The sequence below is a fragment of the Petromyzon marinus genome, assembly GCF_048934315.1.
Source record: "Petromyzon marinus isolate PM22_M1 ecotype Great Lakes invasive population chromosome 80 unlocalized genomic scaffold, UKy_Petmar_22M1.pri1.0 chr80_unloc.1, whole genome shotgun sequence".
Taxonomy (NCBI): Eukaryota; Metazoa; Chordata; class Hyperoartia; order Petromyzontiformes; family Petromyzontidae; genus Petromyzon; species Petromyzon marinus.
In genome coordinates, this window is record NW_027422629.1 from 190,915 (window position 1) to 209,225 (window position 18,311).

The 18,311-nt window shown below is 52.1% G+C and overlaps 1 protein-coding gene across 8 annotated transcripts in view; it reads left to right on the top strand.

Moving 5' to 3' along the window:
- Nucleotides 1-18,311, top strand: part of LOC116958713 (myosin-binding protein C, cardiac-type-like) — a 141,048-nt gene that overhangs the window by 41,037 nt on the left and 81,700 nt on the right. For all 8 annotated transcript variants that reach the window (XM_032981443.2, XM_032981440.2, XM_076058857.1 and 5 more), the window contains 6 exons: nucleotides 1,652-1,827; nucleotides 3,282-3,414; nucleotides 10,748-10,872; nucleotides 12,696-12,801; nucleotides 13,679-13,845; nucleotides 16,569-16,728. In XM_032981443.2, the coding sequence (XP_032837334.1) occupies nucleotides 1,652-1,827; nucleotides 3,282-3,414; nucleotides 10,748-10,872; nucleotides 12,696-12,801; nucleotides 13,679-13,845; nucleotides 16,569-16,728 (867 nt within the window). The remainder of the gene's footprint in view (nucleotides 1-1,651; nucleotides 1,828-3,281; nucleotides 3,415-10,747; nucleotides 10,873-12,695; nucleotides 12,802-13,678; nucleotides 13,846-16,568; nucleotides 16,729-18,311) is intronic.

The window sequence follows — 18,311 nt, forward strand, 5'->3', positions numbered from 1 at the left end:
GTTGTTGGTGTTTGTGATGATTGTCTTGGTTGTGGTGGTTGTTGTTAGGGTGGTGTTGGTGGTTGTGATGATTATCATGGTGTTGTTGGTGTTTGTGATGATTGTCTTGGTTGTTGTTGTTGTTGTTGTTAGGGTGTTGTTGTGATTATTATAATGGTGTTGATTTTGTTTGTGATGATTGTCTTAGTTTTGGCGGTTGATGTTACGGTGTTGTTGTGATGATTATCATGGTGTTGATGGTGGTTGTGATGATTGTCGTGGTTGTTGTTATGGTGTTTGTGATGATTGTCTTGGTTGTTGTTGTTGTTAGGGTGCTATTGGTGGTTGTGATGATTATTATGGTGTTGATGGTGTTTGTGATGATTGTCTTGGTTGTTGTTATGGTGTTTGTGATGATTGTCTGGGTTGTGGCGGTTGTTGTTGTTGTTGTTGGTGGTTGTGATGATTATCATGGTGTTGATGGTGTTTGTGATGATTGTCGTGGTTGTTGTTGTTAGGGTGTTTGTGACGATTGTCTTGGTTGTTGTTGGCGGTTGTTGTTAGGATGTTGTTGTGATGATTATCATGGTGTTGATGGTGGTTGTGATTATTGTCTTGGTTGTTGTTGTGGTGTTTGTGATGATTGTCTTGGTTGTTGTTGGCGGTTGTTGTTAGGGTGTTGATGGTGTTTGTGATGATTGTCGTGGTTGTTGTTATGGTGTTTGTGATGATTGTCTTGGTTGTTGTTGGCAGTTGTTGTTGGTGGTTGTGATTATTATCATGGTGTTGATGGTGGTTGTGATGATTGTCTTGGTTGTTGTTGTTAGGGTGTTTGTGACGATTGTCTTGGTTGTTGTTGTTGTTGTTGTTGGTGGTTGTGATGATTATGATGGTGTTGATGGTGTTTGTGATGATTGTCGTGGTTGTTGTTGTTAGGGTGGTGTTGGTGTTTGTGATGATTGTCGTGGTTGTTGTTGTGGTGTTTTTGACGATTGTCTTGGTTGTTGTTGTCTTGGTTGTTGTTGTTGTTGTTGTTGTAATGATTATCATGGTGTTGATGGTGGTTGTGACGATTGTCTTGGTTGTTGTTGTTGTTGGTGGTGGTTGTGATGATTATCATGGTGTTGATGGTGCTTGTGATGATTGTCTTGGTTGTTGTTGTCTTGGTTGTTGTTGTTGTAATGATTATCATGGTGTTGATGGTGGTTGTGATGATTGTCTTGGTTGTTGTTGTTGTTGGTGGTGGTTGTGATGATTATCATGGTGTTGATGGTGTTTGTGATGATTGTCGTAGTTGTTGTTATGGTGTTTGTGATGATTGTCTTGGTTGTTGTTGTTGTAGGTGGTGGTGGTTGTGATGATTATCATGGTATTGATGGTGTTTGTAATGATTGTCGTGGTTGTTGTTATGGTGTTTGTGATGATTGTCGTGGTTGTTGTTGTTGGTGGTGGTTGTGATGATTATCATGGTGTTGATGGTGTTTGTGATGATTGTCGTGGTTGTTGTTATGGTGTTTGTGATGATTGTCGTGGTTGTTGTTGTTGGTGGTGGTTGTGATGATTATCATGGTGTTGATGGTGCTTGTGATGATTGTTTTGGTTGTTGTTGTTTTTGCTGCTGTTTCGTCGTCGTCGTCTTCGTCGTCTTCGTCGTCGTCGGTGGTGGTGTCAGAGACTCGCGGGCGTCTCTGCCCGCCGAGCCCGAGGTGGACGTGTGGGAGATCCTGAAGAGCGCCAAGCCCTGTGACTACGAGAAGATTGCCCTGCAGCACGGCATCACCGACCTGCGCGGGATGCTGACTCGCCTCAACGCCATGAAGAAGCGCGCAGCTCCGCCCAAGGCCTCCGGTGGGGGGGACAGAGGCGGGGAGACAGGGCGGGGAGACGGAGGGGAGACAGAGGGGAGACGGTGGGGAGACAGCGGGGAGACAAGGCGGGGAGACAAGGAGGGGAGACGGAGGGGAGACGAAGGGGAGACGGTGGGGAGACAGTGGGGAGACAGCGGGGAGACGGACGGGAGACGGAGGGGAGACGGAGGGGAGACAGCGGGGAGACAAAGCGGGGAGACAGAGGGGAGACAGCGGGGAGACAGAGGGGAGACGGAGGGGAGACGGAGGGGAGACGGAGGGGAGACGGAGGGGAGACAGTGGGGAGACAAGGCGGGGAGACAGCGGGGAGACGGCAGGGAGATGGCGGGGAGACAAGGCGGGGAGACAGCAGGGAGACGGCAGGGAGACAGAGGGGAGACGAAGGGGAGATGGCGGGGAGACAGCGGGGAGACGAAGGGGAGACAAGGCAGGGAGACGAGGTGGGGAGACAGAGGGGAGACGAAGGGGAGACAGCGGGGACACAGCGGGGAGATGAAGGGGAGACATGGAGACCACACAGATGGAGACACTCGCTCTCTCTGTCTCTGTGTGTGCACCTCTGTGTGAGTCCGTGTCCCCTGCGTGAGTCCGTGTCCTCTAGTCCGTGTCCTCTGTGTGAGTCCGTGTTCTCTGTGTGAGTCCGTGTCCTCTAGTCCGTGTCCTCTGTGTGAGTCCGTGTCCTCTGTGTGAGTCCGTGTCCTCTCCGTGAGTCCGTGTCCTCTGTGTGTGAGTCCGTGTCCTCTGTGTGAGTCCGTGTCCTCTGTGTGAGTCCGTGTCCTCTGCGTGAGTCCGTGTCCTCTGTGTGAGTCCGTGTCCTCTGCGTGAGTCCGTGTCCTCTGCGTGAATCCGTGTCCTCTGTGTGAGTCCGTGTCCCCTGCGTGAGTCCGTGTCCTCTGTGTGAGTCCGTGTCCCCTGCGTGAGTCCGTGTCCTCTGCATGAGTCCGTGTCCTCTGTTTGAGTCCGTGTCCTCTGCGTGAGTCCGTGTCCTCTGCGTGAGTCCGTGTCCTCTGTGTGAGTCCGTGTCCTCTGCGTAAGTCCGTGTCCTCTGCGTGAGTGAGTCCGTGTCCTCTGTGTGAGTCCGTGTCCTCTGTGTGAGTCCGTGTCCTCTGTGTGAGTCCGTGTCCTCTGTGTGAGTGAGTCCGTGTCCTCTCCGTGAGTCCGTGTCCCCTGCGTGAGTCCGTGTCCTCTAGTCCGTGTTCTCTGTTTGAGTCCATGTCCTCTGTGTGAGTCCGTTTCCTCTGCGTGAGTCCGTGTCCTCTGCGTGAGTCCGTGTCCTCTGCTCTGTTTGAGTCCATGTCCTGTGTGTGAGTGAGTCCATGTCCTCTGTTTGAGTCCGTGTCCTCTAGTCCATGTCCTCTGTGTGAGTCCGTGTCCCCTGCGAGCCTCTCCTCATCTCCTCGTCCCGCTCCGTCCCTCTCGCCCGCCCTGCCGCAGCCTTCCTGTCCCGGCTGCCGCCGACGCTGCAGGCCATGAGGGGCGAGCGTGTCCGCCTCGTTCTGCAGGTCCGCGACCGCAACACCGAGGTCACGTGGCTCAAGAAGGGCAAGGAGCTGAGGCCTAGCGGCAGGTGAGGCCTCGTCCACTAGCGTGTGTCAACCCCACGGGGCGTGTCTCCACGTTGTCATCTGGTGTCTAGACTCTAGCTCCACTTGACTCTCTGTCTCTCTGTCTCCACGTTGTCATCTGGTGTCTAGACTCTAGTACCACGTGTCTCTCTGTCTCTCTGTCTCCACGTTGTCATCTGGTGTCTAGACTCTAGCTCCACGTGTCTCTCTGTCTCCACGTTGTCATCTGGTGTCTAGACTCTAGCTCCACGTGTCTCTCTGTCTCCACGTTGTCATCTGGTGTCTGGACTCTAGCTCCACGTGTCTCTCTGTCTCCACGTTGTCATCTGGTGTCTAGACTCTAGCTCCACGTGTCTCTCTGTCTCCACGTTGTCATCTGGTGTCTAGATTCTAGCTCCACTTGACTCTCTGTCTCTCTGTCTCCACGTTGTCATCTGGTGTCTAGACTCTAGCTCCACGTGTCTCTCTGTCTCCACGTTGTCATCTGGTGTCTAGACTCTAGCTCCACGTGTCTCTCTGTCTCCACGTTGTCATCTGGTGTCTGGACTCTAGCTCCACGTGTCTCTCTGTCTCCACGTTGTCATCTGGTGTCTAGACTCTAGCTCCACGTGTCTCTCTGTCTCCACGTTGTCATCTGGTGTCTAGATTCTAGCTCCACGTGTCTCTCTGTCTCTCTGTCTCCACGTTGTCATCTGGTGTCTAGACTCTAGCTCCACGTGTCTCTCTGTCTCCACGTTGTCATCTGGTGTCTGGACTCTAGCTCCACGTGTCTCTCTGTCTCCACGTTGTCATCTGGTGTCTAGACTCTAGCTCCACGTGTCTCTCTGTCTCCACGTTGTCATCTGGTGTCTAGACTCTAGCTCCACGTGTCTCTCTGTCTCCACGTTGTCATCTGGTGTCTAGACTCTAGCTCCACGTGTCTCTCTGTCTCCACGTTGTCATCTGGTGTCTGGACTCTAGCTCCACGTGTCTCTCTGTCTCCACGTTGTCATCTGGTGTCTAGACTCTAGCTCCACGTGTCTCTCTGTCTCCACGTTGTCATCTGGTGTCTAGACTCTAGCTCCACGTGTCTCTCTGTCTCCACGTTGTCACCTGGTGTCTAGACTCTAGCTCCACGTGTCTCTCTGTCTCCACGTTGTCATCTGGTGTCTAGACTCTAGCTCCACGTGTCTCTCTGTCTCCACATTGTCATCTGGTGTCTAGACTCTAGCTCCACGTGTCTCTCTGTCTCCACGTTGTCATCTGGTGTCTGGACTCTAGCTCCACGTGTCTCTCTGTCTCCACATTGTCATCTGGTGTCTAGACTCTAGCTCCACGTGTCTCTCTGTCTCCACGTTGTCATCTGGTGTCTAGACTCTAGCTCCACGTGTCTCTCTGTCTCTCTGTCTCCACATTGTCATCTGGTGTCTAGACTCTAGCTCCACGTGTCTCTGTCTGTCTCCACGTTGTCATCTGGTGTCTAGACTCTAGCTCCACGTGTCTCTCTGTCTCCACGTTGTCATCTGGTGTCTAGACTCTAGCTCCACGTGTCTCTCTGTCTCTCTGTCTCCACGTTGTCATCTGGTGTCTAGACTCTAGCTCCACGTGTCTCTCTGTCTCCACGTTGTCATCTGGTGTCTACACTCTAGCTCCACTTGTCTCTCTGTCTCCACATTGTCATCTGGTGTCTGGACTCTAGCTCCACGTGTCTCTCTGTCTCCACGTTGTCATCTGGTGTCTAGACTCTAGCTCCACGTGTCTCTCTGTGTCCACGTTGTCATCTGGTGTCTAGACTCTAGCACCACGTGTCTCTCTCTGTCTGTCTCCACGTTGTCATCTGGTGTCTAGACTCTAGCTCCACGTGTCTCTCTGTCTCCACGTTGTCATCTGGTGTCTAGACTCTAGCTCCACGTGTCTCTCTGTCTCCACGTTGTCATCTGGTGTCTAGACTCTAGCTCCACGTGTCTCTCTGTCTCCACGTTGTCATCTGGTGTCTAGACTCTAGCTCCACGTGTCTCTCTGTCTCCACGTTGTCATCTGGTGTCTGGACTCTAGCTCCACGTGTCTCTCTGTCTCCACGTTGTCATCTGGTGTCTAGACTCTAGCTCCACGTGTCTCTCTGTCTCCACGTTGTCATCTGGTGTCTAGATTCTAGCTCCACGTGTCTCTCTGTCTCTCTGTCTCCACGTTGTCATCTGGTGTCTAGACTCTAGCTCCACGTGTCTCTCTGTCTCCACGTTGTCATCTGGTGTCTGGACTCTAGCTCCACGTGTCTCTCTGTCTCCACGTTGTCATCTGGTGTCTAGACTCTAGCTCCACGTGTCTCTCTGTCTCCACGTTGTCATCTGGTGTCTAGACTCTAGCTCCACGTGTCTCTCTGTCTCCACGTTGTCATCTGGTGTCTAGACTCTAGCTCCACGTGTCTCTCTGTCTCCACGTTGTCATCTGGTGTCTGGACTCTAGCTCCACGTGTCTCTCTGTCTCCACGTTGTCATCTGGTGTCTAGACTCTAGCTCCACGTGTCTCTCTGTCTCCACGTTGTCATCTGGTGTCTAGACTCTAGCTCCACGTGTCTCTCTGTCTCCACGTTGTCACCTGGTGTCTAGACTCTAGCTCCACGTGTCTCTCTGTCTCCACGTTGTCATCTGGTGTCTAGACTCTAGCTCCACGTGTCTCTCTGTCTCCACATTGTCATCTGGTGTCTAGACTCTAGCTCCACGTGTCTCTCTGTCTCCACGTTGTCATCTGGTGTCTGGACTCTAGCTCCACGTGTCTCTCTGTCTCCACATTGTCATCTGGTGTCTAGACTCTAGCTCCACGTGTCTCTCTGTCTCCACGTTGTCATCTGGTGTCTAGACTCTAGCTCCACGTGTCTCTCTGTCTCTCTGTCTCCACATTGTCATCTGGTGTCTAGACTCTAGCTCCACGTGTCTCTGTCTGTCTCCACGTTGTCATCTGGTGTCTAGACTCTAGCTCCACGTGTCTCTCTGTCTCCACGTTGTCATCTGGTGTCTAGACTCTAGCTCCACGTGTCTCTCTGTCTCTCTGTCTCCACGTTGTCATCTGGTGTCTAGACTCTAGCTCCACGTGTCTCTCTGTCTCCACGTTGTCATCTGGTGTCTACACTCTAGCTCCACTTGTCTCTCTGTCTCCACATTGTCATCTGGTGTCTGGACTCTAGCTCCACGTGTCTCTCTGTCTCCACGTTGTCATCTGGTGTCTAGACTCTAGCTCCACGTGTCTCTCTGTGTCCACGTTGTCATCTGGTGTCTAGACTCTAGCACCACGTGTCTCTCTCTGTCTGTCTCCACGTTGTCATCTGGTGTCTAGACTCTAGCTCCACGTGTCTCTCTGTCTCCACGTTGTCATCTGGTGTCTAGACTCTAGCTCCACGTGTCTCTCTGTCTGTCTCCACGTTGTCATCTGGTGTCTAGACTCTAGCTCCACGTGTCTCTCTGTTTGTCTCTACGTTGTCATCTGGTGTCTAGACTCTAGCTCCACGTGTCTCTCTGTCTCCACATTGTCATCTGGTGTCTAGACTCTAGCTCCACTTGTCTCTCTGTCTCTCTGTCTCCACGTTGTCATCTGGTGTCTAGACTCTAGCTCCACTTGTCTCTCTGTCTCCACGTTGTCATCTGGTGTCTAGACTCTAGCTCCACGTGTCTCTCTGTCTCCACCTTGTCATCTGGTGTCTAGACTCTAGCTCCACGTGTCTCTCTGTCTCTCTGTCTCCACGTTGTCATCTGGTGTCTAGACTCTAGCTCCACGTGTCTCTCTGTCTCCACGTTGTCACCTGGTGTCTAGACTCTAGCTCCACGTGTCTCTCTGTCTGTCTCCACGTTGTCATCTGGTGTCTAGACTCTAGCTCCACCTGTCTCTCTATCTCCACGTTGTCATCTGGTGTCTACACTCTAGCTCCACTTGTCTCTCTGTCTCCACGTTGTCATCTGGTGTCTAGACTCTAGCCCCACGTGTCTCTCTGTCTCTCTGTCTCCACGTCGTCATCTGGTGTCTAGACTCTAGCACCACGTGTCTCTCTGTCTCCACGTTGTCGTCTGGTGTCTAGACTCTAGCTCCACGTGTCTCTCTGTCTCTCTGTCTCCACAATGTCATCTGGTGTCTAGACTCTAGCTCCACGTGTCTCTCTGTCTCTCTGTCTCCACAATGTCATCTGGTGTCTAGACTCTAGCTCCACGTGTCTCTCTGTCTCCACGTTGTCATCTGGTGTCTAGACTCTAGCTCCACGTGTCTCTCTGTCTATCTCCACGTTGTCATCTGGTGTCTACACTCTAGCTCCACTTGTCTCTCTGTCTCCACGTTGTCATCTGGTGTCTAGACTCTAGCCCCACGTGTCTCTCTGTCTCCACGTTGTCGTCTGGTGCCTAGACTCTAGCTCCTCGTGTCTCTCTGTCTCTCTGTCTCCACGTTGTCATCTGGTGTCTACACTCTAGCTCCACGTGTCTCTCTGTCTCCACGTTGTCATCTGGTGTCTAGACTCTAGCTCCACGTGTCTCTCTGTCTGTCTCCACGTTGTCATCTGGTGTCTACACTCTAGCTCCACTTGTCTCTCTGTCTCCACGTTGTCATCTGGTGTCTAGACTCTAGCCCCACGTGTCTCTCTGTCTCCACGTTGTCGTCTAGTGCCTAGACTCTAGCTCCTCGTGTCTCTCTGTCTCTCTGTCTCCACGTTGTCATCTGGTGTCTACACTCTAGCTCCACGTGTCTCTCTGTCTCCACGTTGTCATCTGGTGTCTAGACTCTATCTCCACGTGTCTCTCTGTTTGTCTCTACGTTGTCATCTGGTGTCTAGACTCTAGCTCCACGTGTCTCTCTGTTTGTCTCTACGTTGTCATCTGGTGTCTAGACTCTAGCTCCACGTGTCTCTCTGTCTGTCTCCACGTTGTCATCTGGTGTCTAGACTCTAGCTCCACGTGTCTCTCTGTCTCTCTGTCTCCACGTTGTCATCTGGTGTCTAGACTCTAGCTCCACGTGTCTCTCTGTCTCTGTCTCCACATTGTCATCTGGTGTCTAGACTCTAGCTCCACTTGTCTCTCTGTCTCCACGTTGTCATCTGGTGTCTAGACTCTAGCTCCACGTGTCTCTCTGTCTCTCTGTCTCCACAATGTCATCTGGTGTCTAGACTCTAGCTCCACGTGTCTCTCTGTCTCTCTGTCTCCACGTTGTCATCTGGTGTCTAGACTCTAGCTCCACGTGTCTCTCTGTCTCCACAATGTCATCTGGTGTCTAGACTCTAGCTCCACGTGTCTCTCTGTCTCCACGTTGTCTTCTGGTGTCTAGACTCTTGCTCCACGTGTCTCTCTGTCTCCACATTGTCATCTGGTGTCTAGACTCTAGCTCCACGTGTCTCTCTGTCTGTCTCCACGTTGTCATCTGGTGTCTAGACTCTAGCTCCACATGTCTCTCTGTCTCCACGTTGTCATCTGGTGTCTAGACTCTAGCTCCACGTGTCTCTCTGTCTCCACAATGTCATCTGGTGTCTAGACTCTAGCTCCACGTGTCTCTCTGTCTCCACGTTGTCATCTAGTGTCTAGACTCTAGCTCCACGTGTCTCTCTGTCTCCACAATGTCATCTAGTGTCTAGACTCTAGCTCCACGTGTCTCTCTGTCTCCACAATGTCATCTAGTGTCTAGACTCTAGCTCCACGTGTCTCTCTGTCTCCACATTGTCATCTGGTGTCTAGACTCTAGCTCCACGTGTCTCTCTGTCTCCACGTTGTCATCTAGTGTCTAGACTCTAGCTCCACGTGTCTCTCTGTCTCCACAATGTCATCTAGTGTCTAGACTCTAGCTCCACGTGTCTCTCTGTCTCCACGTTGTCATCTGGTGTCTAGACTCTAGCTCCACGTGTCTCTCTCTCTCTCCACGTTGTCCTCTGGTGTCTAGACTCTAGCTCCACGTGTCTCTCTGTCTCTCTCTCCACGTTGTCATCTGGTGTCTATGTAGCGGCATTGTTACGCGCAGCATGTATAATACTTTACCTGCGTAGCAGTGTTGTACGAGTCTCGACTACAATACCCGTTGACCAGCGGTGACGGGGCCAGAGGCCACTGAGGGAGGGGGCTAGGGGGGGGGGCACCGGTTGGACCCAGACCCCCCCTGTCTCTCTCTCTCTCTCTCAAGAGAGAGAGAGAGAGAGACAGGACGCTTGTGAGAGAGGAAGACTATCAAGGGCTTTAGCTCTCCCAGCGTGATTCGGTCCGCACTCACCTCGAGACTCAAGACATCGAGATAGTTGCCGCCTGGTGACCTCCGATCCTCCGGCCCTTGTCAGTGCCAGGTCCGGACGTGCCCAGTTGGCGGTACCCGTTAAGCGGAGCATACCACGTTTAAGGGGATCACACTGAGTGTGAGGACGTGGCATCCTCTAGGGCCAGGGGTCAGCATCCTGTGGCTCGCGAGCCAGATGTGGCTCTTTCGGTGACTGCATCTGGCCCGTGAATACATCTGAGCTGACATTTCTTAACGCGACAAGGCTTGCCCTATAAGACTTATCTCATCATATGTATTCTTAGCTCTTTCGGCAAAAGTCACGTTGAAGGGAAACAATAAAATAATAAAATATATATAAAACAATAAAATAAAATAATAAAATACATATAAAACAATAAAATAAAACAATAAAATACATATAAAACAATAAAATAAAACAATAAAATAATAAAATACATATAAAACAATAAAATAAAACAATAAAATAATAAAATACATATAAAACAATAAAATAAAACAATAAAATAATAAAATACATATAAAACAATAAAATAAAACAATAAAATAATAAAATACATATAAAACAATAAAATAAAACAATAAAATAATAAAATACATATAAAACAATAAAATAAAATAATAAAATACATATAAAACAATAAAATAAAACAATAAAATAATAAAATACATATAAACCAATAAAATAAAACAATAAAATAATAAAATACATATAAACCAATAAAATAAAACAATAATGTTTTATATATTATTTCATCGTTTCCCCTTCAACGTGACTTTTACCGAAAGAGCTAAGAACATGAATTACTGCAGTCACGATAGCTCCAAATCAAAATTGATCTCATCGTGTTAAGAAATGTCAGCTAAGGTCTACTTGCGAGCCAGATGCAGTCATCAAAAGAGCCACATCTGGATCGCGAGCCACGGATTGCTGACCCCTGCTAGTCTGGGTTATCGGGTGGAAGAAGCCGTTGCCTCTCCGTGTGTTAGTTGGCGGCGTTCCCTGTCTCTGCCTCCTTCGTCAAGACTACATCCGAACTGTTTGACCTCTTTCCCCCCGGGCACCTCGTCACCCTCTTCGCCCTCTCCGCCGCACCTCCTCGCCAGAGTGATGATGGAGGCTCTGGGGGACAAGCGCGTCCTCGTGATTAACAAGCTGTCTTTGGACGACGATGCGGAGTACTCGTGCCGCATCGGCGATGAGATCTGCTCCTTGGAGCTCTTCGTTCAAGGTAAACAACAGCGTCAGTATGGTCATCATCATCATCATCAGGATCATCGTCATCATCTTCATCAGTATCATCATCATCATCAGGATCATCATCATTAGGATCATCATCTTCATCAGTATCATCATCATCTTCATCAGGATCATCAATTTCATCAGTATCATCGTCATCTTCATCAGTATCATCGTCATCTTCATCAGTATCATCGTCATCTTCATCAGTATCATCATCATCTTCATCAGTATCATCAGTATCAGCATCATCGTCAGTATCACGATCATCATCATCATCATCAGGATCATCATCTTCATCAGTATCATCGTCATCATCATCATCATCAGTATCATCATCATCTTCATCAGTATCATCAGTATCAGCATCATCGTCAGTATCACGATCATCAGTATCATCATCATCAGTATCATCATCATCAGTATCATCATCTTCATCAGTATCATCTTCATCGGTTTCATCAGTATCAGCATCATCGTCAGTATCACGATCATCAGTATCATCATCATCATCAGTATCGTCAGTATCGTCATCGTCAGTATCGTCATCGTCAGTATCATCATCAGTATCAGCATCAATATCAGCATCATCATCTCCATCATCAGTGTCATCAGTACCATGAACAGCATGACCAGAGCGTGACCCCCCGTGACCCCCGTTGACCCTCGTGACCCCCGTGACCCCCGTGCCCCCGATGACCCCCCGTGACCCCGATTACCCCCGTGACCCTTGTGACCCCCGTGACCCCTGTGACCCCCCGTGACCCCCGTCGACCCCTGTGAGCCCCGTGACCCCTGCGACCCCTGTGACCCCCGTGACCCCCGTGACCCCTGTGACCCCCCGTTACCCCTGCAGAGCCCCCAGTGAGGGTGGTGTCCCCACTGGATGACCAGAGCGTGACCCCCCCGTGACCCCTGTGACCCCCCCGTGACCCCTGCAGAGCCCCCAGTGAGGGTGGTGTCCCCACTGGATGACCAGAGCGTGGCCCCCCGTGACCCCTGTGACCCCCCGTGACCCCCGTGACCCCTGTGACCCCCCGTGACCCCTGCAGAGCCCCCAGTGAGGGTGGTGTCCCCACTGCATGACCAGAGCGTGACCCCCCCGTGACCCCCCGTGACCTCTGTGTCCCCCGTGACCCCCCATGACCCCTGCAGAACCCCCAGTGAGGGTGGTGTCCCCACTGGACGACCAGAGCGTGACCCCCCGTGACTCCTGTGACCCCCCGTGACCCCCGTGACCCCCGTGACCCCTGTGACCCCCCGTGACCCCCGTGACCCCTGTGACCCCCCGTGACCCCTGCAGAGCCCCCAGTGAGGGTGGTGTCCCCACTGGATGACCAGAGCGTGACCCTCCGTGACCCCTGTGACCCTTCGTGACCCCCGTGACCCCCCGTGACCCCTGTGACCCCCCGTGACCCCCGTGACCCCGGTGACCCCTGTGACCCCCCGTGACCCCTGCAGAGCCCCCAGTGAGGGTGGTGTCCCCACTGGACGACCAGAGCGTGACCCCCATGACCCCCGTGACCCCTGTGACCCCCTGTGACCCCTGCAGAGCCCCAGTGAGGGTGGTGTCCCCACTGGACGACCAGAGCGTGACCCCCCGTGACCCCCATGACCCCCGTGACCCCTGTGACCCCCGTGACCCCTGTGACCCCCTGTGACCCCTGCAGAGCCCCCAGTGAGGGTGGTGTCCCCACTGGACGACCAGAGCGTGACCCCCGTGCCCCCCGTGACCCCTGTGACCCCCGTGACCCCCTGACCCCCCGTGACCCCCGTGACCCCTGTGACCCCTGTGACCCCCCGTGACCCCTGCAGAGCCCCCAGTGAGGGTGGTGTCCCCACTGGACGACCAGAGCGTGCTGCCCGGACAGGAGGTGGAGCTGGAGTGTGAGCTCTCGGAGTCAGGGGCCAGCGTCCAGTGGTAACCATGGCGACCGCGGTGGGGGGGTGGGGGTACCCACGGGGTACGTACGGGGTCACCGTGGCAACCGGGGAGATGGGGGTGGGGCAAGGCTAAGCGGTGACGGGTAACCATGGCGACCAAGCTGTAAGCGTAGAGACTGTCTCGTAAACACACAGCCTCCCAGCGTGTCTCCACACCACGTGTCTCCCTCTGTCTCCACACCACGTGTCTCCCTTTGTCTCACCCCGCGTGTCTCACCCCGCGTGTCTCACCCCGCGTGTCTCACCCCGCGTGTCTCACCCCGCGTGTCTCCCCGCGTGTCTCCCTGCATGTCTCACCCCGCGTGTCTCCCCACATCTCCCTCCGTCTCACCCCGCGTGTCTCCCTCCGTGTCTCACCCCACGTGTCTCCCCGCGTGTCTCCTCACATCTCCCTCCGTCTCACCACGTGTCTCACCCCGCGTCTCTCACCCCGCGTGTCTCACCCCGCGTGTCTCTCCCCGCGTGTCTCACCCCGCGTGTCTCCCTCCGTCTCATCCCACGTGTCTCCTCGCGTGTCTCCCCACATCTCCCTCCGTCTCACCCCATGTCTCACCCCGCATCTCCCTTTGTCTCACCCCGCGTGTCTCACCCCGCGTGTCTCACCCCGCGTGTCTCCCAGCGTGTCTCCACACGTGTCTCCCTCTGTCTCACCCCATGTCTCACCCCGCGTGTCTCCCTCCGTCTCACCCCACGTGTCTCCCCGCGTGTCTCACCCCACGTGTCTCACCCCGCGTGTCTCACCCCGCGTGTCTCACCCCGCGTGTCTCACCCCGTGTGTCTCCCCGCGTGTCTCCACCCCGCGTGTCTCACCCCGCGTGTCTCACCCCGCGTGTCTCCACCCCGCGTGGACGAAGGTTGAAGGACGGACAGGAGGTGTGTCTGTCCAAGTGTCCCCGTCTCTCCGAGCGGAGGGACGGGAGACATGTCGCGTTGGTCATCGCGGACGCCGAGGAGGGAGACACGGGGAGATACACGGCTCGGACAACGGGCGGAGAGACGGCGTGTCTCCTCATCGTCGAGGGTGAGACACGGAGACACACGGAGAGATACGGAGACACACGGGGAGACACGGAGACACACGGGGACACACGGGGAGACATGGAGACACACGGGGAGACATGGAGACACACGGGGAGACATGGAGACACACGGGGAGACATGGAGACACACGGGGAGACATGGAGACACGGGGACACACGGGGACACACGGAGACACACGGAGACACACGGGGAGACACGGGGAGATACACGGCTCGGACAACGGGCGGGGAGACGGCGTGTCTCCTCATCGTCGAGGGTGAGACACGGGGAGACACGGAGACACACGGGGAGGTACGGAGAGACACGAGGAGACACGGAGACACACGGGGACACACGGGGAGACACGGAGACATGGGGAGACACACGGAGAGACACGGGGAGACACGGAGAGACACGGAGACACACGGAGACACGCGGGGAGACACGGAGACATGGGGAGACACACGGAGAGACACGGGGAGACACGGAGACACGGGGACACACGGGGACACACAGAGACACACGGAGACACACGGGGAGACACGGAGACACGGAGAGACACGGGAAGACACGGAGACACGGGAACACACAGAGACATGGGGACACACGGGGAGACACGGGGACACGGTGGTGGTAGCGATGATGGTGGTGATGGTGGTGATGATGTTGATGGTGGTGATGATGATGTTGTTGACGGTGGCGATGATGATGGTGATGATGATGGTGACGGCGACGGTCATGTTGTTGACGGTGGCGGCGATGATGTTGTTGGTAGTGATGATGTTGTTGACGATGGTAGTGATGATGTTGTTGACGATGGTAGTGATGATGTTGTTGACGATGGTAGTGATGATGTTGTTGACGATGGTAGTGATGATGTTGTTGACGATGGTAGTGATGATGTTGTTGACGATGGTAGTGATGATGTTGTTGACGGTGGTAGTGATGATGTTGTTGACGATGGTAGTGATGATGTTGTTGACGATGGTAGTGATGATGTTGTTGACGGTGGTAGTGATGATGTTGTTGACGATGGTAGTGATGATGTTGTTGACGATGGTAGTGATGATGTTGTTGACGGTGGCGATGATGTTGTTGACGATGGTAGTGATGATGTTGTTGACGATGGTAGTGATGATGTTGTTGACGATGGTAGTGATGATGTTGTTGACGATGGTAGTGATGATGTTGTTGACGATGGTAGTGATGATGTTGTTGACGATGGTAGTGATGATGTTGTTGACGATGGTAGTGATGATGTTGTTGACGATGGTAGTGATGATGTTGTTGACGATGGTAGTGATGATGTTGTTGACGATGGTAGTGATGATGTTGTTGACGATGGTAGTGATGATGTTGTTGACGATGGTAGTGATGATGTTGTTGACGATGGTAGTGATGATGTTGTTGACGATGGTAGTGATGATGTTGTTGACGATGGTAGTGATGATGTTGTTGACGATGGTAGTGATGATGTTGTTGACGATGGTAGTGATGATGTTGTTGACGATGGTAGTGATGATGTTGTTGACGATGGTAGTGATGATGTTGTTGGTGGCGATGATGGTAGTGATGATGTTGATGTTAGTGATGATGATGTTGATGTTAGTGATGATGTTGATGTTAGTGATGATGATGTTGATGTTAGTGATGATGATGATGTTAGTGATGATGATGTTGATGTTAGTGATGATGTTGTTGACGGCGATGATGATGTTGTTGTTGACGGTGGCGATGATGTTAGTGATGATGTTGATGTTAGTGATGATGTTGTTGTTGTTAGTGATGATGATGATGTTAGTGACGATGATGATGTTAGTGATGATGTTGATGTTAGTGATGATGTTGATGTTAGTGATGATGTTGATGGTAGTGATGATGTTGTTGACGGTGGTGATGATGTTGATGATGTTAGTGATGATGATGTTGATGTTAGTGATGATGATGGTGATGGTAGTGATGATGTTGTTGACGGTAGTGATGATGATGTTGATGTTAGTGATGATGATGTTGATGTTAGTGATGATGTTGTTGATGTTAGTGATGTTGTTGACGGCGATGATGATGGTAGTGATGATGATGTTGATGTTAGTGATGATGTTGATGTTAGTGATGTTGATGTTGTTGATGTTGTTGTTGACGGTGGTGATGATGTTAGTGATGATGTTGATGTTAGTGATGATGTTGATGGTAGTGATGATGTTGTTGACGGTGGTGATGATGTTGATGATGTTAGTGATGATGATGTTGATGTTAGTGATGATGATGTTGATGTTAGTGATGTTGTTGTTGTTGTTAGTGATGTTGTTGTTGATGTTAGTGATGTTGTTGTTGACGGTGGCGATGATGATGTTGTTGACGGTGGTGATGATGGTAGTGATGATGATGTTGATGTTAGTGATGATGATGTTGATGTTAGTGATGATGTTGATGTTAGTGATGATGATGTTGATGTTAGTGATGTTGTTGTTGTTGTTAGTGATGTTGTTGTTGATGTTAGTGATGTTGTTGTTGACGGTGGCGATGATGATGTTGTTGACGGTGGTGATGATGGTAGTGATGATGATGTTGATGTTAGTGATGTTGATGTTAGTGATGATGTTGATGTTAGTGATGATGATGTTGATGTTAGTGATGTTGTTGTTGTTGTTAGTGATGTTGTTGATGTTAGTGATGATGTTGATGGTAGTGATGTTGTTGTTGACGGTGGCGGCGATGATGTAGAGGAGCACGTGTCGGAGGCGGTAGCGGACGTGGCGGTGAAGGCCTCTGACCAGGCCGTGTTCCGCTGCATGGTGGCCGACGAGACGGTGGGCGGCACGTGGATCAAGAACGGCGAGCCGGTGGAGCCGAGCCAGCGAGTCCACGTGAGCCACGAGGGACGGTGAGGCACGGATGGCTCGCCGGATCGGTCACCGGATCGGTCACCGGATCGGTGACCAGATCGGTGACCGGTTTGGTCACCGGATCGGTCACCGGATCGGTCACCGGATCGGTCACCGGATCGGTGACCAGATCGGTCACCGGTTTGGTCACCGGATTGGTGACCAGATCTCTCGCCGGATCGGTCACCGGATCGGTGACCAGATCGGTCACCGATTTGGTCACCAGATCGGTCACCGGTTTGGTCACCGATTTGGTCACCGGATCGGTCACCGGATCACTCACCTGTACATTCACCTGTACACTCACCTGTACACTCACCCGTACACTCACGTGTACACTCACCTGCACACTCACCTGTACACTCACCTGCACACTCGCCTGTACACTCACCTGCACACTCACCTGCACACTCACCTGTACACTCACCTGTACACTCACCCGTACACTCACGTGCACACTCGCCTGTACACTCACCTGTACACTCACGTGCACACTCACCTGTACACTCACGTGCACACTCACCTGTACACTCACCTGCACACTCACCTGTACACTCACCTGCACACTCACCTGTACATTCACCTGCACACTCACCTGTACACTCACCTGCACACTCACCTGTACACTCACCTGTGCACTCACCTGTACACTCACGTGCACACTCACCTATACACTCACCTGTACATTCACCTGTACACTCACCCGTACACTCACGTGCACACTCACCTGCACACTCACCTGTACACTCACCTGCACACTCACCTGTACACTCACCTGTACACTCACCTATACACTCACGTGCACTCTCACCTGTACACTCACGTGCACACTCACCTGTACACTCACCTGCACACTCAGCTGTACACTCACCTGTACACTCACCTGTACACTCACGTGCATACTCACCTGTACACTCACCTGTACACTCACTTGCATACTCACCTGTACACTCACCTGTACACTCACCTATACACTCACGTGCACTCTCACCTGTACACTCACCTGTACACTCACCTGTACACTCACCTGCACACTCACCTGTACACTCGCCTGTACACTCACGTGCACACTCACCTGTACACTCACCTGTACACTCACCTATACACTCACGTGCACTCTCACCTGTACACTCACGTGCACACTCACCTGCACACTCACCTGTACACTCACCTGTACACTCACCTGTACACTCACGTGTACACTCACCTGTACAATCACCTGCACACTCACCTGTACACTCACCTGTACACTCACCTGTACCCTCACGTGTACACTCACTTACACACTCACCTGTACACTCACCTGTACACTCACGTGTACACTCACTTACACACTCACCTGTACACTCACCTGTACACTCACCTGCACACTCACATGCACACTCACCTGTACATTCACCTGTACACTCACCTGTACTCTCACCTGTACTCTCACCTGTACTCTCACCTGTACCCTCACCTGCACACTCACTCACCTGTACTATCACCTGTACACTCACCTGTACTCTCACGTGTACACTCACCTGTACACTCACGTGCACACTCACCTGTACCCTCACCTGCACACTCACTCACTTGTACA